This window comes from Hoplias malabaricus, chromosome Y (genome assembly GCF_029633855.1).
Source record: "Hoplias malabaricus isolate fHopMal1 chromosome Y, fHopMal1.hap1, whole genome shotgun sequence".
NCBI classification, from domain to species: Eukaryota; Metazoa; Chordata; class Actinopteri; order Characiformes; family Erythrinidae; genus Hoplias; species Hoplias malabaricus.
The window spans coordinates 42,050,578-42,078,501 of record NC_089820.1 but is presented as its reverse complement, the minus strand read 5'-3'; the positions used below and the strand labels follow the sequence as shown (position 1 = coordinate 42,078,501).

The 27,924-nt window shown below is 38.1% G+C and overlaps 1 protein-coding gene across 1 annotated transcript; it reads right to left on the bottom strand.

The window, feature by feature from the left end:
• Positions 1–330: 330 nt before the first annotated feature.
• LOC136678305 (collagen alpha-1(VIII) chain-like) lies at positions 331–27,924 on the bottom strand. Its single transcript, XM_066656314.1, has 3 exons — positions 27,801–27,924; positions 6,226–6,532; positions 331–3,301 (listed from the first exon to the last, which is right to left on the bottom strand). Exons 2-3 carry the CDS (start codon positions 6,521–6,523, stop codon positions 1,392–1,394), a joined length of 2,208 nt encoding a protein of 735 aa, XP_066512411.1. The 5' UTR covers positions 6,524–6,532; positions 27,801–27,924; the 3' UTR covers positions 331–1,391.

The window sequence follows — 27,924 nt, the reverse complement described above, 5'->3', positions numbered from 1 at the left end:
TATATTTTGCCCAGTGTCCCAAATTTTCTGGAAATAGTATATGTATGTAAATTTGCGGGTTTTTACCCATTTTTACAATGTCACAAAGAACAGGAACTTTTTGTAGGGCTTAGATTAAATATGTGGACTGGGAAGTAAATGGTGCATTTGAAAGATTTCTAACAACGTTTGCTTACCATAAAATGTACACATTGCAAACATTTATTCAGTGATATTGTTTAAAAATTTGAGGACATATAAGCTTTAATACAACTATTTCACTACTGTATTCTATAGGATTTTACCCAATCAATAAAGCATTAACAAGAATGTCTCAAATTATTTGCTTTATTAGTTGTTGCTTGTTACATGTATTTATTTAGCAGATTCAAACTTTTATTCAGAAAGAACACAAAAATATTAACTTCCATTAATTAATTTTTATTTACAGTACAAAACATTTAAAAATGTTCATTGCTCATTTGAATGTTTAGCACCATTGTGAAAACTGGAAAACACAAAATAAATTCATTCTTTGTGTGCCCTGTCACCTTTTCAGCTCATATACAAATTCAGGCACTCAGTAGTAAAACTAAAAAACAAAATAAATTACAGGGAAGAACTCCAAAAAAATCCTCTCAGAATTTAACTCTGCTTAGGTGCAACTGGGACTGCTAGTGATTAACCAAAACAATACTATGCCTATATTTCTAATGTTTGACAACTTTGTTTTATTACCATTTTTGATCATCTGAGGGATATTTAACAGCAAAGCAACAAATTATATACACATTTACATATTTCAGATGTATCCCATTTTATATCAGTAAACAAAACTGACATGGTTTCCTCGTTGTGTTTTTTTTATAACAAAAAGGATTTTTGGATAAACTGATGATAGTGAATCTACAGTTACTGTAAAGTGATGTGATAAATGGAAAGGCAAATGTACCTTAAATATATAATGTACCAGAAATAGTGCATAAAGAAATACTGAACATCCTCTCATATGAGGACTTGAATGGTTAATATGTCTAATGTGTTTAGTGAATATTACCCCAGGCATGTACACATATGCAGATAAAGGAACTATGCGAATAAGTGTGTGATTGTCATTTAATGATTAATGTATGAACTGTAAATGTAGACTTTGTAAGACAAACTTCAATGACCTAAAATCAAAACTTATGGCTTTAGGGTTTTTTTTGTTTGTTTTTGTTTTTTATACACACTTCCACTGCTCAGAATTTACTACATAACGGCTAATAAAATGAAATTTTTCATGTGACATCACTGATATCTGATGTCATAATTATTGGAAAAATGATGGTACAAACATTCAGTTCATACATTTAAAAAGATGATGTTCTTTACACCTGTGACTTAATGAATCATGACAGATTATTGATACTTTACATTGGATACAATAAATACCCAGAAAATGAGGAGTGTACATATTGACCAGCATAAAGTCCTGAAGCTTGGTCTGATGGTAACTGAATGTGAACAGTGTCTCCAGACCGTAATGGCAAAACAGCACTCCCCGATGCTTGATCCAGGAAACCCTTTTTGTATTCATCATATGTGTACATTACTGGCTCGTTGTTTCTCTGCAGAGCAACCCACACGTTGGCTCCTTTGCAGTGGATATGATATGCAAAGTAATAAATTCCAGGTATATTGCAAGTGAAAATTCCTGTTTGAGGGTTGTAGTTTTGATTGCCATTGTACAAAATCTTGTTGAAGACCACTGGGCTGCCAACAGGAGGATATGGTGTTGTTAGTTGAGCAGTAAATGCAGGCATCTCAACACCACGCAGGCCAATAATGTCTCCATCAGGCCTGATTTTTTTGTAGCCTGTTTTGGCACCATCCAGATCTAGAGGTGTCTCAGGGAGAATTTGACCAATGCCAGGAGGCTGACCTGGTGGCCCAGGTGGCCCAGGAGGACCAGGTTGGCCAGGTATTCCAGGTTTGCCAGGAAGTCCACCAGGCCCTGGATTCCCTGGTAGACCAATTGGGCCTGGTAGACCAGTTTTTCCTTCGCCTGGCAGTCCAGGTTTCCCTGGTGGTCCATATTCCCCTTTTGGTCCTGGAAATCCAGGAGGACCAATAGGTCCACTTGGACCCATGAGTCCAGGAATTCCTATTGGCCCTTGATAACCTTTCTCCCCTGGCAGACCCACTTCACCCTTTTGTCCAGGCTTCCCTGAAGCCCCAGGGAGACCAGGTAAACCTTTATGCCCATTTTCTCCCGGAGGACCTAAATGCCCTGGTAAGCCTCTTGGTCCTGGTTGACCAATTTCTCCTGGGAAACCTGATTTTCCTGGAAGTCCAGGAGGTCCTGTTTCACCTTTTGGGCCTATTGGCCCTTTTGGCCCAACTGCACCACCTTCACCTTTTTGACCAGGGAAGCCAATACCTCCTGGTGGTCCCATAAGACCCGGAGGACCAGGTATACCACCTGGACCAGGCAGGCCAGTAATTCCAGGAAATCCACCATGACCTTTCTCACCCTTTAGACCTGGAGGACCAGGTAAACCCCCATGCCCTATGTCACCTTTTGGTCCAGGAAATCCAGGCTTCCCAAGTCCAGGTAAACCTGGACCTCCTGGAAAACCAGGTGGGCCTGGTTCACCCTTTCCACCGGGGAGGCCTGGTTTCCCTGGCAAACCATCAATACCAGGTTTTCCAATTCCTGGTAGCCCTTGTGGCCCAGGTTGTCCTTCTTCACCTGGAAGTCCTTTCAACCCTGGAACTCCAGGAAGACCAGTTTTACCAGGAGCTCCAGGAACCCCAGGTAAGCCATTTAGTCCTGGTTTGCCCACTCCTGGTAACCCTGCTGGACCTTGTGGCCCAGGGGGCCCAGATAGTCCTTTAATACCTGGTAATCCAGGAAGGCCAATCCCTTTATCACCTTTAGGTCCTGGAATCCCTGCAATCCCTGGAAGTCCCTTCAGTCCAGGTTCCCCTCGAGGCCCAACCTGTCCAGGTAGTCCATGTACACCTGGTTTTGTTAGACCTGGTAGTCCAGGTGGTCCTGGAAGGCCTGACGGGCCTGGCAATCCTACTGGTCCTGCACCACCACCTGGTCCCACCTCACCCCTAGGTCCTGGCAATCCAATCCTTCCAGGTTTTCCCGGGAGACCCGGCATACCTGGTTTTCCAATTCCAGGATACCCTTGAGGGCCAGGTGGTCCTGGTTTCCCAGAGGGTCCTGGAATGCCATGGCCTGGTAGACCAGGAGGGCCTTGAGGTCCTTGGGGGCCCATAGGGCCTATCTGTCCTGGAGGGCCTTGCTCACCTCTGGGAATACTTTCACCTAGGGAGAGAAAGTCAATTTCTTAAAAAGTTTCTTGAAATAAAAATGACAAATATGCAGATCTATTTAGTTTATTAGTTCTTTTGTAATTAAAAAAAATTAAAAACTAAATATCAATTATTATTCCTTGGCATATAGAGCACTCTGCATTTTGCATCTCAATACAGGCATCCACATCAATACTACATTTTAATAAATGCGTGTCACCCATGGCAAGGGCACCAATGCAACCCATACAATGCCAGATGTGACATTTGCACATTTTAATGATAAAAGTCTAATGGTCTATTGAATGGCATTAAAAACCTGATGTTCAGTTTTCCTTAAAACAACTGAAATGTCAACTAATTTACCACAGCACAGGTTTTCATTTTGTTTCTTATCATGTGAGATGTGGTTTGGCATAGAAATGATGTATGGCTTACTTCTTGTAAAATAATTTCAGTTTGCATTTCTTGAAATATCTACAGTACTGTGCAAAAGTACTGCAAAAGTGCAAAAATATACACATACACACAAGCACCACGATTACTGAGAAGGCATTACCTTAAATACATATAATCACCTTAGGTGCCTAAGACACAGTATTGTGTGTGTTATTATATTATACATATATTAAAATTATATATATTATTATATATATAGGGTGGCACAGTGGCGCAGCAGGTAGTGTCGCAGTCACACAGCTCCAGGGGCCTGGAGGTTGTGGGTTTGATTCCCGCTCCGGGTGACTGTTTGTGAGGAGTTGGTGTGTTCTCCCCGTGTCCGCGTGCGTTTCCTCCGGGTGCTCCGGTTTCCTCCCACAGTCCAAAAACACACGTTGGTAGGTGTATTGGCGACTCAAAATTGTCCGTAGGTGTGAGTGAATGTGTGTGTGTGTCTGTGTTGCCCTGTGAAGGACTGGCGCCCCCTCCAAGGTGTATTCCCAGAAGTAATTTGATTGTACTTATAAAATATAAATACATTTTCAAGAAAATTAACAAATCACAGGTTTTAGTTTTTGTTGTATCTTTATGGTATTTTACAAAATGTCCCAAATCTGGATTTGTATGTTATTCTCTTGTGGCAGTGGTTTAGTGCACTGGGTAGAGAAAATGCTGTTCAAGCATAAAGTAGTTATGGGATTTATTTAAACACTGTGTGAAACATTTTACCTCTAAATTCTTTTTTAATAATGTGAATGTACATTTTTGTGTAGATAAACCTGTAGAGGTTGTATTGCTCAGTGATAATTATTTGATAACATGTTTTGATAAAAGCATGCCTGTTTTTATAGCAGCTGCCTTGAAAATGGGAGTGGTACGTTTAAAGTGTTTTAAATTGCACTAGCCTGTCAGGGAAGTTAGAGGTAATTGGCTAGTGTCATTCACACCGATAATGATCAGAAAAAATCTGCTATTTATTCAGACTGAATGTTAGCTTTGGCTGTTCTGCCTATTACACAAATCTCAGTCCAAAGACACATATACATGCTAGACAACCTTACAGTTTTGCCTTGACCTACTCAACTACTTGACTGTATGATTAGTGGTAATCATAATTTAACAAAAAGCAATAGCAAAAAGAAACTAGGCAAGCCTAATTTTGCTGGACCTCCATTAGCCATATAGCCATTGTCACAGAGGTGTTTCTTGCATTTCAAAAACAGGAAAGCCCAAAATACATGCCATTGTCATTGGAAGGTATGGAGAAGATTTTGTGCTTCATATCAATGTCTTTGTTTACATGTGTTTTTTATATTTGATTGTATTGTACAGAAAATATGGAGGGCAGGTAATAAATGCAGAAATGAAAAAAGGAGCACAACGTATTGTTCATAATATATAACACAAACATCCATGTTTTTCTTGTTCATTACATCTAAAAATAAATACTAGATGATCTACCACCAAAGAACAAAAAAGAACAAGAACATTTTGTTGATTTTAAGAATTACAATTACTTATTTATTCAATGTAACAGGTTAAAGCACGTGAAGTTTAAGGAGGCTGTGAGCAGCTATATGGAGTTTTATAAAAACACTAACACCACAAAATGTCTCCCCAACATTTCTCTTTACAATATTTTAGGCAAATACACAACACTCACATAAAATAAGACAAATTCAGCAGTCCAGGGAGTTAAAGGCATATGGCAACTTTTGGAGTCTGTAGGTAACAAGTGTGAAAGCTACATGGAAAAAGATGTTAGTCACAGATAACTAAATAAATTAGTCGCTAATAGTGAAGTGGCAATTTTATGTCCATTACTGAGTACAATGAATGCTAACATCTCAGAAAAGCTTTGGAAAGCTTTGTGGTAACCCAGAATGAACAATAATCAAAACAGCAACAGGGTCACTCAGAGGCTTCAGAATAGAAAAAAACTCAACAGAACAACACAATGTTTTGTAAGGCTGAAAATATCTGAAAAATTCAATTATGCAAATGCAAATGTAAAATTATATTTGCAAGTGTGCAATTATATGTCACTGTATAATGTACAACTAAATGTGCCTTTTGCATTTAACCCATTTGTGGCAGTAAACACACACACTTGCACAAGTGCCCTACAGGGCAATGAATACACACCCAAGACTGCAGCAGCCTGCATTTTTCTTGCTGTCTGTGGGACACTGGCAGATTTGGTGGGAAAGAATTTTCATTAATTTAATCTTTATTTCACTGATTTATTGTGTTTTCTTTGTCTCAAACCTGTTCACATGTACTCACATTTTGGACATATTTGAAGATATTCACACCTTGAGTGTGGATATTTGGACAAAGAAAACCACTGGTACAGATGATGAAAAATAAATTCAACATTAAGCTGAATTTTCTGTCACCTTGACTTAGTGCCACTAGAAGAAGGCTACCGAGTAGTACATAAACATCATCATCTCATTAAGCCACTACGTTCAACAATATTTTTTTCTGTCTTCATACCTTTGCCCAGACTGGGTTTGGCCATTTGAAGAGGCAGCTGTGGTTGTTCCTTTCCATAATGTGGCAGTACAGGCATTTCATTTCCATATGGCACATGAGGCAACTCCTTCCCTTTGTACTGTTGCTGTGGTATGCCTTCCTTTCCTAGGGGCATGTGAGGTAACTGTAGCAATGGTTGGTGTTGCTGGGGCAGTTGTTGGGGCACTTGTTTGTGACCATAGTAGGCCCCTGCTTTGGCCTGATGTACCAGGTAAACCTGCAACACCAAGGCAAAGCAGTAGGCAGAGTGGAGAGGCATACTTATATCCTGCAGAGTGAAGGAAAAGAAAGTTAAGAGTTAGAATTATTTAAGATAATGGGTGAATCCCATTTCACTCTTAGACCTACCCCTCTGTTTTGCCTAGGGGTAAGGGGTGTCTCAATTTTTGTTGTGTTTTGTTTGTTCCCTCTGAAAAGGAAATCTAATCATCCAACATCTGTATCTCTCCTCACTTATGTTTATGTTCCTACATTGTTACAGCATGTTACATGTTCTTACATGTTCAACAATCTAGTGTAAAGTGTTCCTAGAAGAGTAGAGGCTTTAACTGCAACAAAGGCAAGACAAATTCAGTATGCCTACCATTTGATTTCAGAAGAAATATTGACTGGGTGACGTTTGCCCAGTACATAATGAACCATTTCCATCTAGAGAAAACAGTGACATGTAAAAAGGCATATTCATGGAAGTAATTATTGCCATTTGTTGATGATGCTTCCCACATGTACCTTGTTCTTCACCACACAAAAAAAACATCATATGAAAATGACTCTAATTTGCATCACTGGCACATTTGTATCTTTATTTTCTCACCCAGTACATATGACAATGAGATCATTAGGTAAAGGACATATGTTTCTAGGTCCCACCACAGTATTAATCAGTTTTAATCAGTTATAGAAGCTAAATATAAAAGCAAAAATACCCAGAAGGTAAAGTTTGAAACTTGAAACACTTTGTCCTATTTTACTTAAATTATTATTGTCTGTGGTATGTTGATGGAGAATTAAATATAGTTTCTTCAGGACACGGTGGTAACATTAGTTCTATCTGATAGAGGTGGGCGGATTGATCCAAATATCGATAATATTCATACCAACGCTGGTATTGGTATTGATCAATACTTGTGTAAAAAGATCGATATTCAAGATTTTTTTCTGTCCTGCTGCTTTCCCACTAAAGTCTGTGTGTGACTCAGTACAGAGCTGCACGTGCACCTCCCGCCCTCCCCTCCCCTCCCGCCCCTCTTTTGCTACTGCACAGGCACGTGGTGAAGTATAGCGGTATCGGTATCGATATCAGCGATACTGGCCCTGTATTTACTTGGTATTGGATCGATACCAAAATTCCCGGTATCGCTCACCTCTACTTTCTGAATGCTGAGCTGTAGTTCCCATTGTATGGAAGCAAATCTGTCTCATCAGACTTTGAAATATTACCACCTTTGAATTTGTAGCACTAAAAATTTTTTTGCACAGAAATTATGCATCAGAATTTTGCTGCTTTTGAATTTAAGTCTTCAGATTTCCACCTCTGAATATTTTGCTTCGAAATTATGTATCTGAATATAATTTCTCTTGAATTGAAATCGTGAATTTTCAAGAACACATTTTCACTGTTATTATTCACGGTTAATACGTTCAGATAAAAAAAAATCAAGCTTAAAAAAATTCTAACAATATATTTTGAAGTTGCTCAAATTCTGAATCTTACATGAGGACTGAAGAATTCTGAAGACTTACATTCAAAAGCAGCAAAATTCAGATGCATAATTTCAGTGCAGAAAAATTCAGATAATTTCAGTGCTACAAATTCAAAGGTGGTAATATTTCAAAGAGACAGATTTGCTTCCATACCAGTGTTTCCGCAAAACAAGCCCCGGTAGGAGGGACTGTGACTCCATTGGCTGCAGCACTGAACAATGGACTGATATCTCTGGCTGCTGATTGGCTATATAAAGGTGACGACCAATGAAAAGCACGTTCTGGGTTCCGGTACTCTGTTTAGGAGCCGAGGAGAAACTGCCCCTCCCTCCGTCTGAGAGGGAGCTGAGTGTTTCTGTGTCAAACATGAAAGTGTGACATCAAAATACGGAAAACGCGTTCCTAATTGGTTCAAAATGGAACGCACCCTTTAGTGTCCGACCTTTAGTTGGCAACACTACTTCTAATTAGCACCACAGTCTCAGAACATATGAGACATGTTGGTTTAGAACTGCCTGTGGGAAGAATAAAGATGTACGCCTCGCTCCCGTGTTGAAAAGTAGGTTTTTACTGATAACTTTTTCTTTTTAAGGGCACTTCATTTAAATTAGCCTTTCTCTGACTCTTTATTCTCCGACTGCTGCTTCTCGCTTTGTACCTCGCCTGTGTGCTCCGCACTCTCCAGTCTGCAAAAGACAAGAATAGTTCAGCTGCTTAAAATAAACAGTCACAATTAAATCGTTCTCAACGGTTTATCGGACCGCGGTCTGCCTATTAGTGACCTCTGGCTAGGCCATAAAGGCGGCATTCACAATTGCAATAATAATGAAAAAAAGTTTAAATGTTGTTTATATATATAAGCTATATATGGTATGCTAGGCTTTCTCTCCCTCTCTGTTTAAGGGAGAGCATCTTGGCTATTTGCACACAGTAAATTCACCAGTGTTAAATTAACACTGTTACTGTAAAATTTTAACACTCTCAGTGTTGACACTAATAGTGTTGATTTAACACTGGTGAATTTACTGTGCAGATGTATGTATTTCCTGATGATGGTATGATGTGAGCAGAGATAGTGAGATGGAGCATGTCTGCGGTCGCTATGCCGGACAGTATCGCTAGTAGTAGTAAAGAATTTTTGCTTGCCCTGTTGTGAGCAGCAAAATTATTAAATCTAGTGAGTAATTAATTAATTGGGTAATGTCTATTTTTATCTTTTCATCTTATGGACTCATAAATGAACTCAAATAGTTCACTTTTAACCAAAAATCTCTCTCTTTCTTCAGTGGCAACCGGAAGCAAGTCATCAGTCCAGACACATTTTCCAGAAACCTAAAAATTCTTCACAGATTATACAGGCAGAGCTGAGGGTGTGTGTGTGTGTGTGTGTGAGAGAGAGAGAATTCCTGGGTGTTCTGGAGTTATTCATTTAACACATTTGTCAAGCTCAAATCCTGGAGGGCACCAACACTGCACATTTCAGTGCTTTCTGTGTCCACACAGCTGCTTTGACTCGAAAATGAACTGAGGTGTGCTGGAACAGGAAAAACACCCTTCTGACCACATCCATTCAGCCTCTGAGTACCCGAACCAGAGAGGCCGACCTTTTACTTACTTGCTAGAAATGTACTCCATTGATAAAATCAGTAACAGTACAGCATCACTGCACGCAATCATTCAAGCAGAGCTGAGGGATATGGTGAATATTACATTTCAAGACATTTTCTAGATACATAATATGATGACATGTATCACAATATTTCTTGACCAGTTGAAGTAGACATAAATATATATCAACCCACAACAGAATTTTGGGTTATATTCTCATAATTACTTATTTATTATTTGTTTGTTTGTATGTTTGCTGCTTGCTGGCTCGCTCCTGAGTGCTGTAAATTTCCCCAAAGCATTTGTTAACTGAGGTAACAAGTTTGCAGTTACCTCTACCATGGTTTTTGTTATATCTGCTAGCACGCACCCAGAAGACTTTGTTGTTTCCACTGGAAACGACTTAATCTGGAGAGAAAATTGGGTAATAAAATCAATAAACAGATTGATTTAAAAAATGTAATATCTACTGTTTTCATTCATTCATTGTCTCTAAACTCTTATCCAGTTCATAGTCACTGGAGGGCCCTGTCCTTCACAGGGTGACACACACTCACTCACACCTATGGACACTTTTTGAGTCACCAATCCACCTACCAACGTGTGTTTTTGGTTCGTGGGAGGAAACCCACGGGGAGAACACACCAAACTCCTCACAGACAGTCACCCAGAGCAGGACTCGAACCCACAACCTCCAGGTCCCAGGAGCTGTGTGACTGCAACACTAACCGCTGTACAACCATGCCACCGATCTACTGTTTTTAATATAAATATCATGCATCTGTCAATACTAACCAACACTAAATGTATAAATATATACTACTCTTCTGAATCTAGGAGACCATTCTTCTAGGACAAACCCCAACTAAAATTTTCACACTGAGCTGTACCAGCATTGGAAACTTTGGCCAATCTGTAAAGTGATTTGAAGTTTCATTCTGAGAGAAAAACCACACAGCCAGTAAACTTGATTAGTCCCACATGAAAATTATATGAATCACACAATCTTTATTAGTCTTCTCCTATTTGCTTTCCTCACTAATTGACCTTTGTGTTAAAAAAAAGTGGAAACAAGATATTTGAATAAAAAAAGTCCCTGGCTACAAGTCTCAAACCTAACATAGATGACAAAATCCAGCAGTGGAAACTGCATTCAAGGCTGTATGACTGCAAGGACAGCAACTAACACTGGGATTTAGACTAGCCTAAATGGCTAAATCTGAAACAAACATACATCTATACATACATTCATTCATCTTACATGAGCACTTAATTCTGTTCAGGTCACAGTGGGTCTGAAGCATAACGGATCTTTGAGGACAAGACAGGAACATAACATAGGCAGTGCACCAGTACATCACAGGGCAACACACACTCAAACAGTCACTCACAAACTTACACCTATGGAGAGTTTTGGGTAACACTTTAAATTACAGCTCGCTAATTACTGGGTAAGGCTGGCACGGTGGTGTCGCAGTCACACAGCTCCAGGGGCCTGGAGGTTGTGGGTTCGATTCCTGCTCCGGGTGACTGTCTGTGAGGAGCTGGTGCGTTCTCCCCGTGTCAGCGTGGGTTTCCTCCGGGTGCTCCGGTTTCCTCCCACAGTCCAAAAACACACGTTGCAGGTGGATTGGCGACTCAGGGGTGTCCGTGGGTGTGAGTGTGTCTGTGTTGCCCTGTGAAGGACTGGCGCCCCCTCCAGGGTGTATTCCCACCTTGCGCCCAGTGATTCCAGGTGGGCTCTGGACCCACCGCGACCCTGAATTGGAAAAGCGGTTACAGATAATGAATGAATGAATAATTACTGGGTAAGTACAGAATATGTACCTGTTAAGTAAGCCACAGAATATGTACCTGTTAAGTTAGCCATATGATGAAATAAGTACTGAGTAAGTAAAGGGTATGATACTAGAAATATGTTGTTATTACTGGGTATTTTACAAACATTTTACAAATAAGGCACGTAACTATGTTCTGAATCCATTGTACTCAGCATAATTATAGATTATAAAATTGAATTAAAAGTATGACAGTTTATGCAGCTGACAATTACTGTCATTTTTTATATATATAAATAATGCAGCTTCTATTTTGATCTCTCTGTAGTTCTGAATGTAATTATAGATTCTTCAAAATAATTTACAGTGCACATACAGAGAAGAACATGGTCAGCTACTTTCATTACAGGCACTAGTAAAGTTTCAAGGTGCTTTGTACTCAGGTTCAGAACATCTGATTTACCACAATAAACATCATCACATATTTCTGAGATATTTTACACTGTTTAGCAGATATGTATTGGGGCATTATATATACATAGCGGACTAATGATGAATGGGTGTTTCTCTTCTGCTCACATGGGTACACTTTCCTGCTTCCTCAGCCCAGCAGACTTACCTTTGGGTCATCGTCTTCAAACAAGAAGCCCTTGGCTTATATCATTCCTTTTATATATTTACCATCCTTTGTACAACCCATAAAATAAAGTAAATGTGCACGCTCTAGACTTACCCTTAAGTGTTATGTTAGTACAGATGAGTACCGGGTACTTTTCTGTAGATTATTTAATCAGTACTTATTTTATCTTACTGTTTACTTAACAGGTACTTTCTCTGTAATTACCAGTAATCAGCGGGCTGTAATTTGTAAAAAGTGTTACAGAGTTTTGCACTGTCAACCCACCAAATTGTGTTTTTGGGACTCTGGGAGGAAATACATGCAAACATAGGAAGAACACAGTAAACTCCTCACAGACAGTGACCCAGGGTGTGTGGGGGGGGGGGGGGGGGGAATGAAAAAAAAAGTAGGGAATTCCAACATGCCCCATTGTGTTTGGAATTAAAATCTACAGCTACTCTAAAAAGCAATACATAAAAACTGGATTATAATTAAGGACAAAAAATTATGCATCTTCTTGGCTTCATGAGGAACCCAGAGTCACAATCAATTCAGCAAAAACTTGATAAAACAAAAACAAAAACAAAACAAAAATATTGTGGGAATTTGACTGTTTCTACAGACTTGAGCAGTATGCAGGTGTCAGGTGTGTGATTTATGAACATGATTTTCTATTGTGTGATCAGATTTCTCAGATTCCTCTTTTTAATATGACAAAGATGAATGAGCCATATTTGCTTTCAGACGGTGAGTTAATCACAGTCACATAATGCAGACTTTAGACAGAGCGGAAACATTCATTTTATAGGAAGAGAAGCAGACTTCTGCACATGGGAAGTGGCCCAAGCCAGAAACTGGAGAACAGAAAAGTAAAGACTCATTGAGGTGTCAATCTGAACTGGTCAGGGGCAGTTTATATGCCACAGAGCCAGCATTTAAAGCAACTGTTATAATTTGCACTACAAAAGAAATGGTAAAACTTGAGTTTCTTCACAATATTTGAACAAAATGAAGGAATGTTTTGACAGCTGCAGTCTTTTCTTCTTTCCTCCCTCACCTGCCACCTTTCAGTTTCAGAAGCTGACGGTGATTATGTTTACACTCTTTGTTTTTCTGCATGGTAACACGTGCATTAGTTCTAAAATCTCATAATAGCTTATATTATTGTTTTGTGTTATATTCATGGTGTACATTGTCTTGTTGCACTGTATCTGGGCCTTTTCTTGCTATAAATTGTGTAATTCTTTGTTAGAGCCCCCAAGTCTACATATAATTTGTGTCTATCTTAGCAAAAAAAAATGATCACATGTCATGCATACAAGATTAAAAAGCCTATTAAATCAGTGGCTTTGATGTGTTTAAAACACTGTTTCAAATGTTTAAATTTCATTTAGTCCCTCTCGCTCTAGGCATAATCTGGGTGATTTTTAATTGCGTTCAGGCCTCTTAGTGCTTTATGAATTTTTGTAGTTGATTCAGTTGAATGAGTCACTGATCAATTATGGCCACTAGATGGCGCACTTATCACAGCTGCAGCAAAAGCAATATGATCAGCGTCCGAATTCCATGAATATTACTAGGTTGTTTATTGCTTTTTTCAGTTAAATTTACATTCTAACTACATTTTAGAGAACGTTCATGTGTCTAATAACTATCTAATAAATATATTTCTCATTCATTTGAAAATATATTAAAAAGTGCTATAAATTGTACTTTTTATTATTTAAGGTGGACAGGAAAATTAGAATAAAACTGACCAAGTCTTCCTCTATCTTTTGGTCGTCCCAATTTTCAGATTTCTTCATTTAAGTACCTTAAATGAGAGCTTTTCATTATTTCCCAGACTCAAAGTCACTTTCCCCCCCATCAGAAAAATGGTCAGAATAAAATTAACAGTCATCCGCATAATTAACCATAGTCTACATAGCTATGTTCCACAGTTTTCCAGGTCACTTCCATTACTTCCTGGCGCCTGCACCATTTAATGTGAAATGGAAAAATGTGAAGAAATAGGAGAGGAATAAGAAGCTGAGCAGCTTCGTAAGGTAAAGGAACCAGAAAAACAATAAATATTTGTCCTACCTTAGCTATGAGACTAATATACACTCTCAGGAAAAAAAAGGTACAGTAGACAGTCATTACTGGTCACTGAAGGCACAATCAGTGTAAATGTACTTTTAAAGGGACAACAGTGGTTTTAAAGTAGAGTTCTGTTCTCTAAAAGTAATTTACATTCTCTTCTCCAGAACGAGAGGCATATATTTGTAAGATTTCTTTATAGAACTGTGTAAAATAAAACAACATCAATCCTAGAGATGAAACTGGGCATATCAAATTAACACAATTTTAAAACCTACAATTATAATTGAATTATGTACAATTATGCTCCCTATTTCAAAACACAGAATATGTCCCCTTGAAGTTGCCATCACAAAGACAGCAAAAGGCACCACCACAGAGACATTTTTTTTGACAGTGTACTTAACAAATAATAGTTGTTAAACTGTGGATATTTCTCAAAGATGTTACAAAGATTTCTCAGTTAGACTGATAGCCTTAGTCCAAAGCTGAATATTCATTCATTCATTTTCTGTAACCTCTTATCCAGTTCAGGGTTGCGGTGGGTCCAGAGCCTACGTGGAATCACTGGGCGCAAGACAAGAACACCACCCTGGATGGGGCGCCTGTCTTTTGCAGGGCGACACACACTCACACATTAACTCACACTCACCTTTTTTTTTTTTTACACTTTTGAGTAGCCAATCCACCTAAGCTGAATATTGTCCATCTTCTTTAAAGGAATCCTGGCATACCATTGACATACTGTTATTTAAAATACAAATATTTCAACAATTGTTCTTCTACTATATCTACTACACTCAAAAGATGAAAGTGCTTTTTTTCAGATCAAAATATTACAGTTAAAAACTAACATGGGTACTAATTCCTTCGTTGTAAAGCAGTCCTGCCTGGTTTACACATAGAGTGTGTCCTATTGCGGCAGATATTCATATTCAAAATATCAGGTGTCAGATACAGATACATCTTGGAGCTTGTAGTTACATTTTTGGGGCAGGTATGCTGGACAGAAAGGGTGTACTACACACAAAAATACGTTTTTGACCTTCTGTCTGTCTCCACATACAATTTTACCATTTATCTACAAGAGAGGACACTCCCCAAGCAGTTCTCAGACTTTCAGGGGACAGAGATTTTCTTTTCAGGAGAAACAACATAAAAGTCAACAATATTTGACTCAGACATAATGTGCTGCTAGTTAAAATATACACTTCAGAATTTAATCTAGAACTTGTTGTAGTCACAGGGTTATTTTCAATCATATTACCTGCTCATGTTGTATCACAATCTACTTTAACATTGTAGTAACATTATCTTGCCACTTTATGCACTCCATATTTCTTAATAAATACACTATATTCGTTGGTAGACAGTAGCTTAGTAAATGTAATCCATTACTTAAATTAAGTGTATCTGTACCTTACTTATGTCCATTTGGGGCAACTTTTTACTTTAACTATACTACATCAGTTCTTCAACCATTATGAATTTAAAAAAATATTTTTACCATTTAGTATTTGCCTGTATGAGTCATCAGTAACTATAATTCATTCATATACACAGTTTGCTGATGTGTAGATGTCACAAATCACTCATTGAGGGTGAGGGTCAGTTGGAGATTTTTAAACACAATATGCGAAGTGAGGTCAAAACCAAAAGAAATATTCAAAAACCGTAAAATCAGAACAGAGTGATAAACAAGTCCAAAAAAAAAAAAAACAGAAACAAGTAAATGACAAAAAGTCAGAAAAACCATAATCCAAAAACTATAGCCTGTTTAAGAAACAGGTGTCTCAGAATTGCAGAAATAGCTCAAACTATACTCTGCACCTATGTAGACAAAACAGAGAGCTTAAAGGAACACTATTTAAAATTACAGCTTCAAAACTATTGTGATGCTTTACTGACCTGTAATAGGGAGAATAGGGCTTCTGTCGTTGCTAATCTCAGCTCAGCACTGCAGAAACTCCACTATGTAACTTTTGGAGGAAGCTAGGAAACCATTCATTCCCTCCCCCTCCCTACCAGTTTCAGTACAGTGCTGTAAAAACTGCACAAGTGGAGCCCCAGGAGCAGAAAAAAACCCAAATCTGTGTTCTTATATGAGTAAAAGTATGAGTATGAGTATGAGTGAAAGTTTATATGTGTGCGTTAGGCATCTGCATAGCTCTGCAATTACACCGCCACACCACAAGGGCTGAATTTCAAACATCTTCGGGCCTATTTAGTACACAATGTAGTGGTGTAGTGGTATTAGTATTACTCATCTTTAAAGTGCACTCTTTAGTGAGTGTAAAACTTAAATCATGTTCGTCCAACTGCAGACCAATCACAGTCGTTGTGGTCTGTGTAGGTCTCTTTCTGGAGAGGTGTGCACCAGGCCATGCTGCCTACCGTATAGGTTCAACACAGAATCAGAAATTGGGCTTAATACTCAGGAGACAACGACCTCTGCTGGTTTGAAGGGACAGCACCTTGAGTGTATGTAATAGTTAATATAACATCATTCATTGTATTTCATCTTTGGCCATTTCTGCTGTGTTCATCCATGTCAGACTAATTAATGACATTGTATTGAAAGACTGGAGAAACAAGAGTGACGCATTCACTCACACCTATGGATACTTTTGAGTCGTGTGTTTTTGAACTGTGGGAGGAAACTGGAGCACCCAAGAGGAAACTCATGCAGACATGGGGAGAACACACAACAACACTACCTGTCACACCACCATGCCACCCAAGATGACCATCAAGTTCAAGCTCTCTTAAGATGCTGTCATTTTATACATCTTCAAATTTCAGTCATACACATTGTTTACAATTTATTCCTCAGATGAAAAGTTATGTGTTGTAGTGCAAATATTTTATGTGCTTGTTTCCTTTTTTCAGTAAGGGTATATGGAAAGATACTTATCAAACATGGCATTGACTTGTCTGCTAGTGTAAAAGTATGGACACAGATAAAATGTTTCAAATGTTTATTGATTTCACCCCATTTATCATTGGTCAATTTGTGGTGACCGATAAAAAAAATACATTCCCAGTTTGTGTGTGTGTGTATATATATGTGTGTGTGTATGTGTGCATGTAAGGGAGAGAGACAGAGAGAGAGATAGAGAGAGAGAGAAATTCATTTCTCACCTGAGGTTCATTCAATTTGCCCACTCTAATTATTCCTCACCACCTTTATCCAAGGCCGAGAGCACTGGAAAAGGAAAACCAGGATTTGGGTGGAACCCCTGGCCAGAGCCTGACTCTTTCTCTCTATAAAGTATAAGAGTGAGCAGTTTGTGCAATTTTCACCATCAAAAAATACCTCCAAAAACACAGTGATCACATGAAATACATCTTTATTTGCAGCTCCTGTTAAAGTGCTGAACTCAGATTAAACACGACACTGCTTTTGGAGAACCATCTTAAGTAATGATGCCAAGGGCAGAGATTTCAGATGGACCATCATACACTGCATAATAGTAGCAGGAATGTAACGAGAGAGAGAGGGAGAGAAGGTATTTGTATCTGCCTCTTCAAAGCACTTCTCAAAAAGACATGCAAGAGGCAGGCAAACGTCCAGCAAAGATCATTTAAGGTCATGGGAGACAAAGGAGGCCAGGAACACACATTGACTTTGGTTCTTCAGTTCCTTCCAAACCCAAAACACTTGGCCATTCTTGACCTGCTCCCAGTCCTAGTTCTCCTCTTTGTTTGTTGATCAAATTCACACAGACAAAATCAAATTCTAACCTTATTACCTTGTGGTCTTGCCCTGGACGAAATTGCACGCTAAAGATTGATATGTTTCTGAGTGCCAGGGCCAAAAGCCCAAAATTTCTAAGGGGAAAAGAAAGTCAAAAAACTTGTGCCAGTGGTAGTTGCCAAATCTGTTTGTGCCCACTCATTCCAGCAAGGGTAGTCTTTTTAGTGAGCTAGCTGACAAGCAGTGCTACATTTAACATCTTCCATTCTTTGTTTTACAACAAACTCTGTAGCTACCAGCAACAAGTAAGTGGTTCTCTACAAATTTATCATGTCACCATTCAGACACCATACCAATTCATTTTAGTATCTTTATGGTTAAAGGGTAAATATTCAGTTAAAGGTAACATTCATGATTTTACTAAAAAAACACTGTAAAACTCAGAGGATGTTTCCTCACTATTGGCTAGCTCTCCAGGTAGTCTACGCTCTGGACACAAGTCTGATGGGTTTACGAAGCTCTAGTGTCATTAAAGAAGTTGAAAAAGAAAAAAAGGGTCTCTGTCTGATATGCTAGGCTTGAAGGTGGAGAGAAATCTCCAATTGATTAAAAAAAAATCATCAAAAGTGTTGAGGATATTGCTCTATTTCTGATCCATAGCTGGGTAATATTGACATTTTTGCTGTTTCAAATTATTTCAAGTGGAACTGCATAGACATGTATAGACAACAGTCATTTTTTTCTTCAAATATATACTGTTCCACCTTACAAGAGCAGTCCCATATATATATATATCAAATACTAACACTAAGAAGCACCACTCAAAAATATTGTATTCTATAGCAAGGTCACAGCTGGCTGAAAATGTCCGGACAGCTTAACCAGAGTTCCTGTTAGGTATTTAGTAGCTGATTCAGCATCTAAATTTCTCAGGGGAGGAGCAAGAAAAACAGACAGACATGGTCATCCAGGACAGTAAAAAAATCATTGAAAAGTGCCAGTACATAAGGAAAGTACTGTAGGACCCAGCATTTTTTTATTTATCTACCTAAAAGTTGCAGGCTTCGTTATTTACTGCCATCTATAGATCAAGAACATGCCAACTATGGAACATGAATCATGTTCTTTATCTTGAGCTACTCAAGTAATAAAGCTGGTAACTGATTCTCCCATCCCGATTGTTCATCACTGGTGAAATCTACAGTGACAAACATTGAAATACACACACGCACACAGTTGAAACCACAATGACAGGCATGGAAAACATGCAAATACTCACACACCCACAGTTACAGCACCCAAAACCATGCTCTAAGGCATCGAACATGGGTGGGTGTGGGGGGAGAATGCACCAACCACAACACTTTTGACGTCCGAGCCTTGTCCACATGTTCGTTAGCACCAATACTGCTATGAACACCAGAATTCCAGTTCTCCGTCCGAGCCCCAGACTGTGACTGTTTCCAGATGTTCCCTTATATTCTCAATCCTGCTAAACATGGGAGACTACTAGGGATGCTTTATAGTAGCAATAAGTGACTTTTACAACCAAAAGAAGGAAAAAACCTTTCTGAAATTGACTATTTTTTATTTTACTTTTGTGAATTGAAATTCCCATGAGAAGAAAGCCTGGCTGTGTAGTACCTAATTGAACCAGTTTATGCTACATAGTGGGGGTCCCTCACATGGAAGAGGCTATCTTAAAAATTGGTCAAATACAATCTTCAAGGCCACAAGGGGTCAATGTAACAGCTATTTTATAACATTAAAAAGTATCAGTGGAGAAAGCGACAGAAGGCTTCTTTAACATTTACCATACATCTCCCTGTAAAAAAAATGACATGAAACAAGAGTCTGAAAACACATTTGGAAGAAAAACAGAACTCTAATGGAAATGTAACCAACTGTTATTATCATTCCATTAACAGAACACAAATATACTATTTTATATTATGTAAATATATAAACCAATATAAAATATGCCATAATGGCAAAGGTAATGTTTTATAATTTTTTGTTTTTATTTTCACTTCAATATGTTTAAAAAAAACATGCAGTGGTGTGATCTCTGTAGAGTCTGTTCATATTTTTTGATAATAAATGTAATTTGACCTAAACATTTGCATAAGAATATATTTATAAATGTGATATTATATATATATATATATATATATATATATATATATATATATATACACACACACACACACACACAAAATAGCAATGTAAGGGGACCAAATGGGTGCTAAGTAAATAAAGAATTGAGAAAGAGAGCAAGAGTGAGAGAGAGAGAGAATGTGTTTTACAGCAGTTTATGCTTTTGGCTTTTGGTCAGTTCTGTCAGCTGATTCTACATTCCTCTTTCCTAAGAAACAACACACACACACACACACACACACACATACACACATAGACACACATATATTCAAGCTTATGCTTGCAAGTGCACTGGTGCACATGGGCTTCTAAAAATATATATATAAAACCTTGTATTTACTGTTTTTGTGAACAATTCATAGAGAGTCTACAAGTTATTCTCTGTGTAATAACCTAAACAGGATGCAAGCAAAAGACTAGAGATTCCCCTGAGTGCTAATAAACTCAAAGATGTAAATATCTTTTAAAGATGTAAAATATCTGATAATATATTTTATCTATATAGCACATTTCAAGAACCCATAGCACTTAAAAAGATGGTACAAAAAACTAACAATATAAAATAAAATAAATAGCTTAATTAAATATTATTTACTCACTGTCCTGTACTTTTATTTATTACATATTTTATATATTTAATAATATTACATATTATTTATTATTTATTACCTTTTGAATACATATTATCACTGTATAATTACAGTGAATTAGATTATCAGCAACTAACACCATCTAAAATAACTCCTTTTCTTGTTTGGATGATAACATGTATACTCATGCTACACTGAGCTCACTCAGAAATAAACAGAGGCATTATCTCAGAGTATATTTAAATGTCTTATTAATACTTATTTCCTTATAGAACAATTGTCTACATTCAATGGGCTTTAACAGCAATAACTCTATTCTGATGAAGCTTATCTCGTTCGTTCTTATGTCGTAATGCGTTTATTTTAATCAGGATCTTGTGTATCTTGTGTCACATATGAGCAAATAAAACACTTGTAAAGATACTATTTTGGGAGATACATGTTTTTAATTGGACAGTGACAATATATAAGCTAATTTTAAGAATGTGGTGACATGGCAGCAGACTGAGTCTCCTGAAAAAAATATATATAAATAAAAAGTGGAACAAAGGCAAAGCAGATTTGTTTAATTGTTGAGATGACTTTGTTGCTGACCTGATTTTGGATGATAAGCCTCTCATTCCATCACGAGTGAAGATTAGGGGAATTCTGTATGAGCACAGAGGTAAACGTAGGGGATCTTAGTGGAGTATCTGTAGCTCCATTTCTTTCTATAATGATGGTGATCTCATCACAAACAAAGGCTGAATACCTGTCAGAGGTTAAAGTTGTTTGTGTGTGTGTGTGTGTGTGTGTAAAAACCTCTGCCAACATTTCCATCTCTCAGCTCCTGCTTGGATGAGTGTCATTCCCAGTTGTCTCCCTCTCAGTCTGTCCCTGTCCCTGTACTTTGCTCCACAAGTAAAGCAACCTGGGACTTACTAACCTAATGCACTGATCTATATGCTTACAGTTGACATGTTTAAAAGGCATGCCATATTTGTTTCAGAAAAGTTGGGGCATAAGATAATACCCTTTCCTAAAAAAGAGAAAAGTCAGAGCAAGTATATATTAAAAAAAAAAAGACTTCAAACAGATTAAAAGGTTAAATATAAAATGGGAGGCGTTCCACCTAGATTTGAGGTTGACTTGGATCATGGGAAGCAGAAAATGCTATCAACTTGTAAGACTGAACTTTGGAGGTGTGGCCCAGATTTCTTTGTAAAACTTTAAACAAGTCTCCCAAAAAGAATGGAAGCTGGAATCAAGTCCAAGGAATGGACACAATGAATACGGAAAACTGTATAATTTTCAATCAACTGCATGCTTATTGCTTTACTCTCCTCACACTGAGAAAACTGTGTGGAAAATGTAAAAAATTTTCAAAGCATAATAAGATAATCTTAGCCAGTCAGGTACTGCTCCAAGATACACACACCCTCTGACTTTGAGCAATGACTTTAACTTGTGCAGATCGAGAAGCCCTGGCAAAATTTTGGAATGGAAACTTGTCCATGATTGGGCGTGCTCAGTTGGACACACTCTGTATAAATACTTTGCGGGAGTAGCCTTGAAATCGAAGGACGCTAATGTGTTTCTACAGATGCAGCTGTGTCCTGGTGTTGATGGACATTCAACACTGATTAGGTTAAATGTCAATGAAACAATGCTTTATCAATGTTGACAGAATAGCTTTGGCCCGGTGTGATTTTGGCATTAGAAGCCATACACATTTACCACAAATAAGTGCCTATATCCTGTTAAAAATCCATTTAGCCCATTGACCACTACAACTGAATAAACGGTCTGGTAAACAGTTATAGGGTATATAATTATTCTGTAACACTCAAATCCTGTGTTAATCATGCTTTATAAAAGTGTTATTTGACATTACCTTATAATATCTGGCATAAACCATCCAACAATACATTTATCTGTCCATCTATCCAATCATTCAATTATAAAGTAATCTACCAATCAGTCCACCATATTACTCCATCAACATGCAACTATCAAGCAATATATTCATTCATCAAACAATGGATTAATCCATCCATCCATTTATCCAAACAGGCCCTAGACTGGGAACGTTTTGTATTGTCTGTGGAAATTCATTGACAAATGCACATCCAAAGATATTCTGATTGCCTGGCTTTGGAGTGAGAAGAAAAGTGTGAGAGAGACAGGAATTTTTGTGATTAGATCTTAGACGCAGTGCCAGGAGAAAAGCTAAGGCTTGAGAAACAGGGCTGAGCACAGGAGCAGCCAAAACTGTCACTTAAACGTTCTTTCTTCTTTCGCCCAAGGAAGTGTAGGTGCCATCAATTTACTGCCTTCAGTACAAAATAGGAAAGCAGTCGCCAGTCACCTCAAATTGAACCATAAATAAAGTCTCCCTCCACTGTAAAAACACAAAGACACACACACACACACACACACACGCGCAAACACACACACACACACAAATGTACATACAAACATACACACACACACATATAATTAAATTATGGTTACATTCATGGTAAAAAGGTAAAAAGTCGTATATAGACGAGCAGCTCTGTGTTCTGACCATTAATGAAAGGCTAGAAGATGACTGAAAGAAATGTAACAAATAATTATTGGACATAAAATGTGGGTGACCAAAAAGTTAGTGGAAATAAAAGGTAGGGAAATCAGATAAAGTGGCTGGTGGGTGTATGTCTAAAACGGTTTCAGAATTAGTTTGTGCAATTTAGTGGTTAATACCATTGTGTGCTTCAAAAAAGACTGGGTTGAATTTCCCATGCAGGCCCACATGAATCTGTACATATCTGAAAATACTAATATTTATCTTCATTTTAGTTTTAGTCACCAAAAATAGACAAATGCAAATTTGTGAAATGCCAACAACACTTTTATCTGCTAATGTTTCTGTCTTTATTAAATGAACATGCACCAAAACTAACAATATTAGCCACTGTGAATTGATTACATGTTTTAGCCAGATTTTTACCTGCAGGGGATGCTGCAGTGTGGAGATGCCTTATTACATTGTGCTCAGTAGTCTTCAATCCATATAACTAAAGGACATGCACTCTACATCTATGAAGATATGCTGCTATAGCATGTGCAGAATAAGACCTTTTACTGTCTTGCTGAAATAACCATGGACTTTCCAGGAAAAGTTGTCTCCTTGATGGCAGCATGTATGACAAATCCCAATAGATGCCTTCACATCAGTGGTGCCTTTAAGCCAAGGGTGTTTCAATGCTTGGGTGGGGGGTGGGCAATAAGCAGTAACATTTCTCAAAAGCAATACATGAGGCAGTTTCGATGTTTCTATACATATTACTTTTTATTATTTAAAATTAAATTGTTGTGTATACAATGAATACTGATGGGGACAACTCTCTGTTTTTCCCAGGATTTCCACCCCTGCTACATACAAATGCATGTCACCCATGACATGAGCACTAATGCATGGCAATACCATGAGAGATGCTGGCCTACAACCCCAGTTTAAATAAAAACACCAAACAGAAATATGATAAATCTCTCCTCAAATATGACCAGTGCCACTCTCCTCTCGATGTTGAATGGGCAGTCCTAAAACCGGGTAATGCTTATGTCACTATTACCCTGACCAATCACAAGGCTACCACAGCCATGCCTCCTCTCTCAGTCAAAGGGACTGGTGACTAAAGCTTAGGAGCCAATAGTGAATGAGCTAGTTATCCAGCTACTCACCAAGCTATGGGGAGGAGTGAAAGAGCTACACAGAGCAAACAGAACACAAAGCAATACAGAACGAGCCTGAATTAATTAAATCTGAATATAGCAGAAATAGTAGCAACACTCGGTTGGCATGTTTTTCAGCATATCAGCGGAGATATCAGCTGCACTTGGCCGGCGCACAGAGCCGAGTGAGGAAGGCATCCACTCGGTCGGCAATACAGCGGAGATATCGGCCAGTGTGTACAGCAAAGTAGCAGCGGGGATACAAGCCACACTTGGCAGTACAACAGAGTGGCAGCGGTAGAAAGCACCAATTTGGAGATACTCTAGAAGGTATCTCGTTCGTACAATTATGTTAACATATATATAATAATATAAATAATGATATAAAACCACACCAAAGACACATAAAAGACAAAAGACGTCCATAGGTTCGTACATGAATGGCTGTATAATGCCAATTCTACCCACCTGTGCCATTTTATTGTGTACTGTTATCTTGCGTAAAATGGCAACCGTAGTTCAGATTAAAAACCCAGTGACTGCTCTTGGGGCTGTGTGTTGCCATGGTAATGGGAACAGAATTCTTTTCTCCAGTGATAGAGAGCTGTCAGTCATGCACAGTCATTAGTAAACTTGACCACACTCACACCATTCTCAGAGAGCTCTGAGGAGTGTATTTTGGTAATTTTGGAGAATATTTCTATTTGTGTTTTTTCGTTTAGAATTAAACACAAAATATCAAAATGTTCCCAGGGGTTTTAAAAGTCAAGGACTGCCTGATAGAATCCTTCAGGATGTTTTTTTCTTTTTGTGGATTTTGAAAAAGCAGTTCGTTTTACAGATATTTCCGCTGGAAAAAGGCTAAACGGCTCAGTGGATCAGAGAAAGACAGAATATTGGCTTAGAAATGTCTGCTATATATTACACTATTCCAACAGAGTAGAGAGGTTTTAGGACTCATAACATTATCGTAAATGTTGAGGACATTCAAGCTATTCATCATAATTCATCAATTTCACACACAGAAATGTCCCAGCATGCAAACTTGTTCTTAGAAGGGTACATGGTGTAACTAAAGCAAAAAGTGGAACACACTTCTGACTAATTTTCACTTAATTTCAGAAGAAAGGAGGTATGCGTAGATGTCCACAAACTTTTGGCCACCTAGTGTACAAAAGAACAGAGCCAAAAAGACAGAGAGGAGTATTCATGGACATAAAGCAAATCTAAATTCAATTTCTGAGTCTGAAGAAATTTGTGAAATTCATCCAGAAGCACAATTCATATCAATATAATTGTAATTACTTATAGAAGAATGAAGCTACAATTATACTCAGCAGGTTTCAAGTATGAAGGAATAAATGGAAAAAAAAAACATAAAATTAAAAATAAGAAAGAATTGTAATTAATTGAAAATGAAATAATTGTTTTTACTGTGAAAAAGTTGGATCAATCAATTGAAACATTGTATATTGTTCACTAAACTGGAAATGTGGATAATTTTGTATTAGCATAATTCAACCACTGAAATTAAACCAAATAAATGTGGCTTTAAAGTGCATTGGTTCATTAAAGAATAATGTTCTATATAGTAGATGTATAGTATTGATGGCAACCAGGCATCTCAATGTCTCCAGTACAAATATGGCACTTGCTCTCCACAGTGAACATACATGTATTCTCTGAGTTTGTATATGCAATACTGATTATGGCAAAACAGAGATAATTTGGGGGGGATGTTTTTGGCCCTTGAACATCCTGAATGTACCTCTCCAGCAGGAATGAATTTATATTCAAAACATTCATATAATACATTTTCAGGCATCAGATGTGTATTCATAACCATTTCATATAATAACATTATGTGAGTAGGTTTTAAGCTGAGCAGAATGAGATTCCAGAACACTTAGGAATTGATGACGAGTCAGAATGTATTTGTGATGTTTTCCTCATAAACAGTCAATGCCCCCAAATCATATGCACACACTGAGAAATTGTTCTGAATGACATGACACAAAGTGGGTGCTTAAACTGTGCATGAACCTCAACCCTATACGGATAGCTCTGTTGACCAGCAAGCTTTCCATTCAGTACAGTGTTGCAGACACTGAGCAAGAATATAGCTTTGCTGATTTGTGCCATGTTTTACACTGCAATCCTTTCCGTGACATAAAAAAAAGTACAATGAACGTGTGTCCACAAACTTTTGACTCCTTAGTGTTTATAGAGATTAGCTTGGTGTTATCCAGAACCATTTTCAGTCCAAAACACTGTTATTGTGTATTTCATTACAGACATTGCTTCCCTGCTTAAACTGCACTTCAAATTATGAAGGTTGCAACTTAACTTGATCCCTTAGCTTAGTCGCTGACAAAAACATCAGGCTTATAACCATATTTAAATAACACAATGTATGCCCAGCTTTAAAGGCGTCTGGTTCCTATCCCTGCCACTGTAAAACAAATAGTCTTTGTCACCACATCATTCTGAATCAATATGATTACAATTTAACTACAAACTTATGCAGAAACATTTTTAAAAACGGTAGAATTGATCTAAAATGTGCCAAAAATAGTGTGAAAAAACAATTAAATACTGAGGTGTTTGTGATCATTTTGCATCAGTCTTAAATCACAGAAGCTTTATTCTGAGTCATCAAGAAATAATATATAGATGAATAATACGTGTTAACTAAATTATGTTGGTTGGTCTGAGCACACCTGATCTTTGTGACCTGTTTGCTAGCACAGCATGAGGTGACACAGAAAGGCAGCAAAACATCTCCTCTCCTCTTAGAAACACCAGAGAGCAAACACTGTAAAAGTCTGCTGATCCCAGCAGGAATATGTAGTAGGTGTGTACTGTGTAACTGAGTTACTATGTAACTGTGTACAGCTGCCTGAGGGGGCAATGATCCAGGACATAGGTGCCCAAGGCTTCAGAACTACAGTCAGATCTTTTTTTCAGTTTTACTGCTGCTGCTGCTACTGCCAGGGCATTGCCACACAGAAACAGGTAGAATGAAATGGCCATCTAGGGGTTTATATCAAGTCCACAGATATCAAGCTGGTATCAGAACCCTCAATCCTACATTCGGACACAGGCATTTCAGTAAAGAAACATCTCACACTTTCAGCAGTCTGCTACTTGACCCCTCAACTAAAGGGGTCAAAATTAATATTGTATTTAAAGCCAGAGTTGGGCTACAGGTAAGATCAGGTTTGAGCATCAGTTCAAGCTCATGTTCCAATATGGAGCAGTGGCTCCAAAACCATTATCCTAGATCAACTCCATTACCAGGTCTAGGAAACATGATATTATAGGTGCAAGACTCACACACAATTTTAAGTCAGCATTAAAACTGCTCAAATTAAATTTGTCACAAGTGGATTTGCCCCGGTCTGATCTGTAATTCAGGTAAGAAACACTGCACGCATACCATACATAGCATTCAGAGCATCTAAGGCTGCCTGCTGTTTGCTCCATGTTACACAACATTTCAGAGAAGCCAAAGTCTGTCCAGCTGAATCTTCACCTAGAGGAACACTTCACAACATGTGGGAAAGTGTGACATTCTCTGTTAATGTGTGAGCCTGGGTTGTGCTTACCTCTCCCTCTCTTCCTTGCCCTCCTCTTTCCCTTTTGTCTCTCGCCTTGTCTCTGTCTCTCTCAGTGAAGTAAAAAGAAGTGGGACCTCAATAGAAAGATAAAGAAGGGCAGAAATTCAGAAAG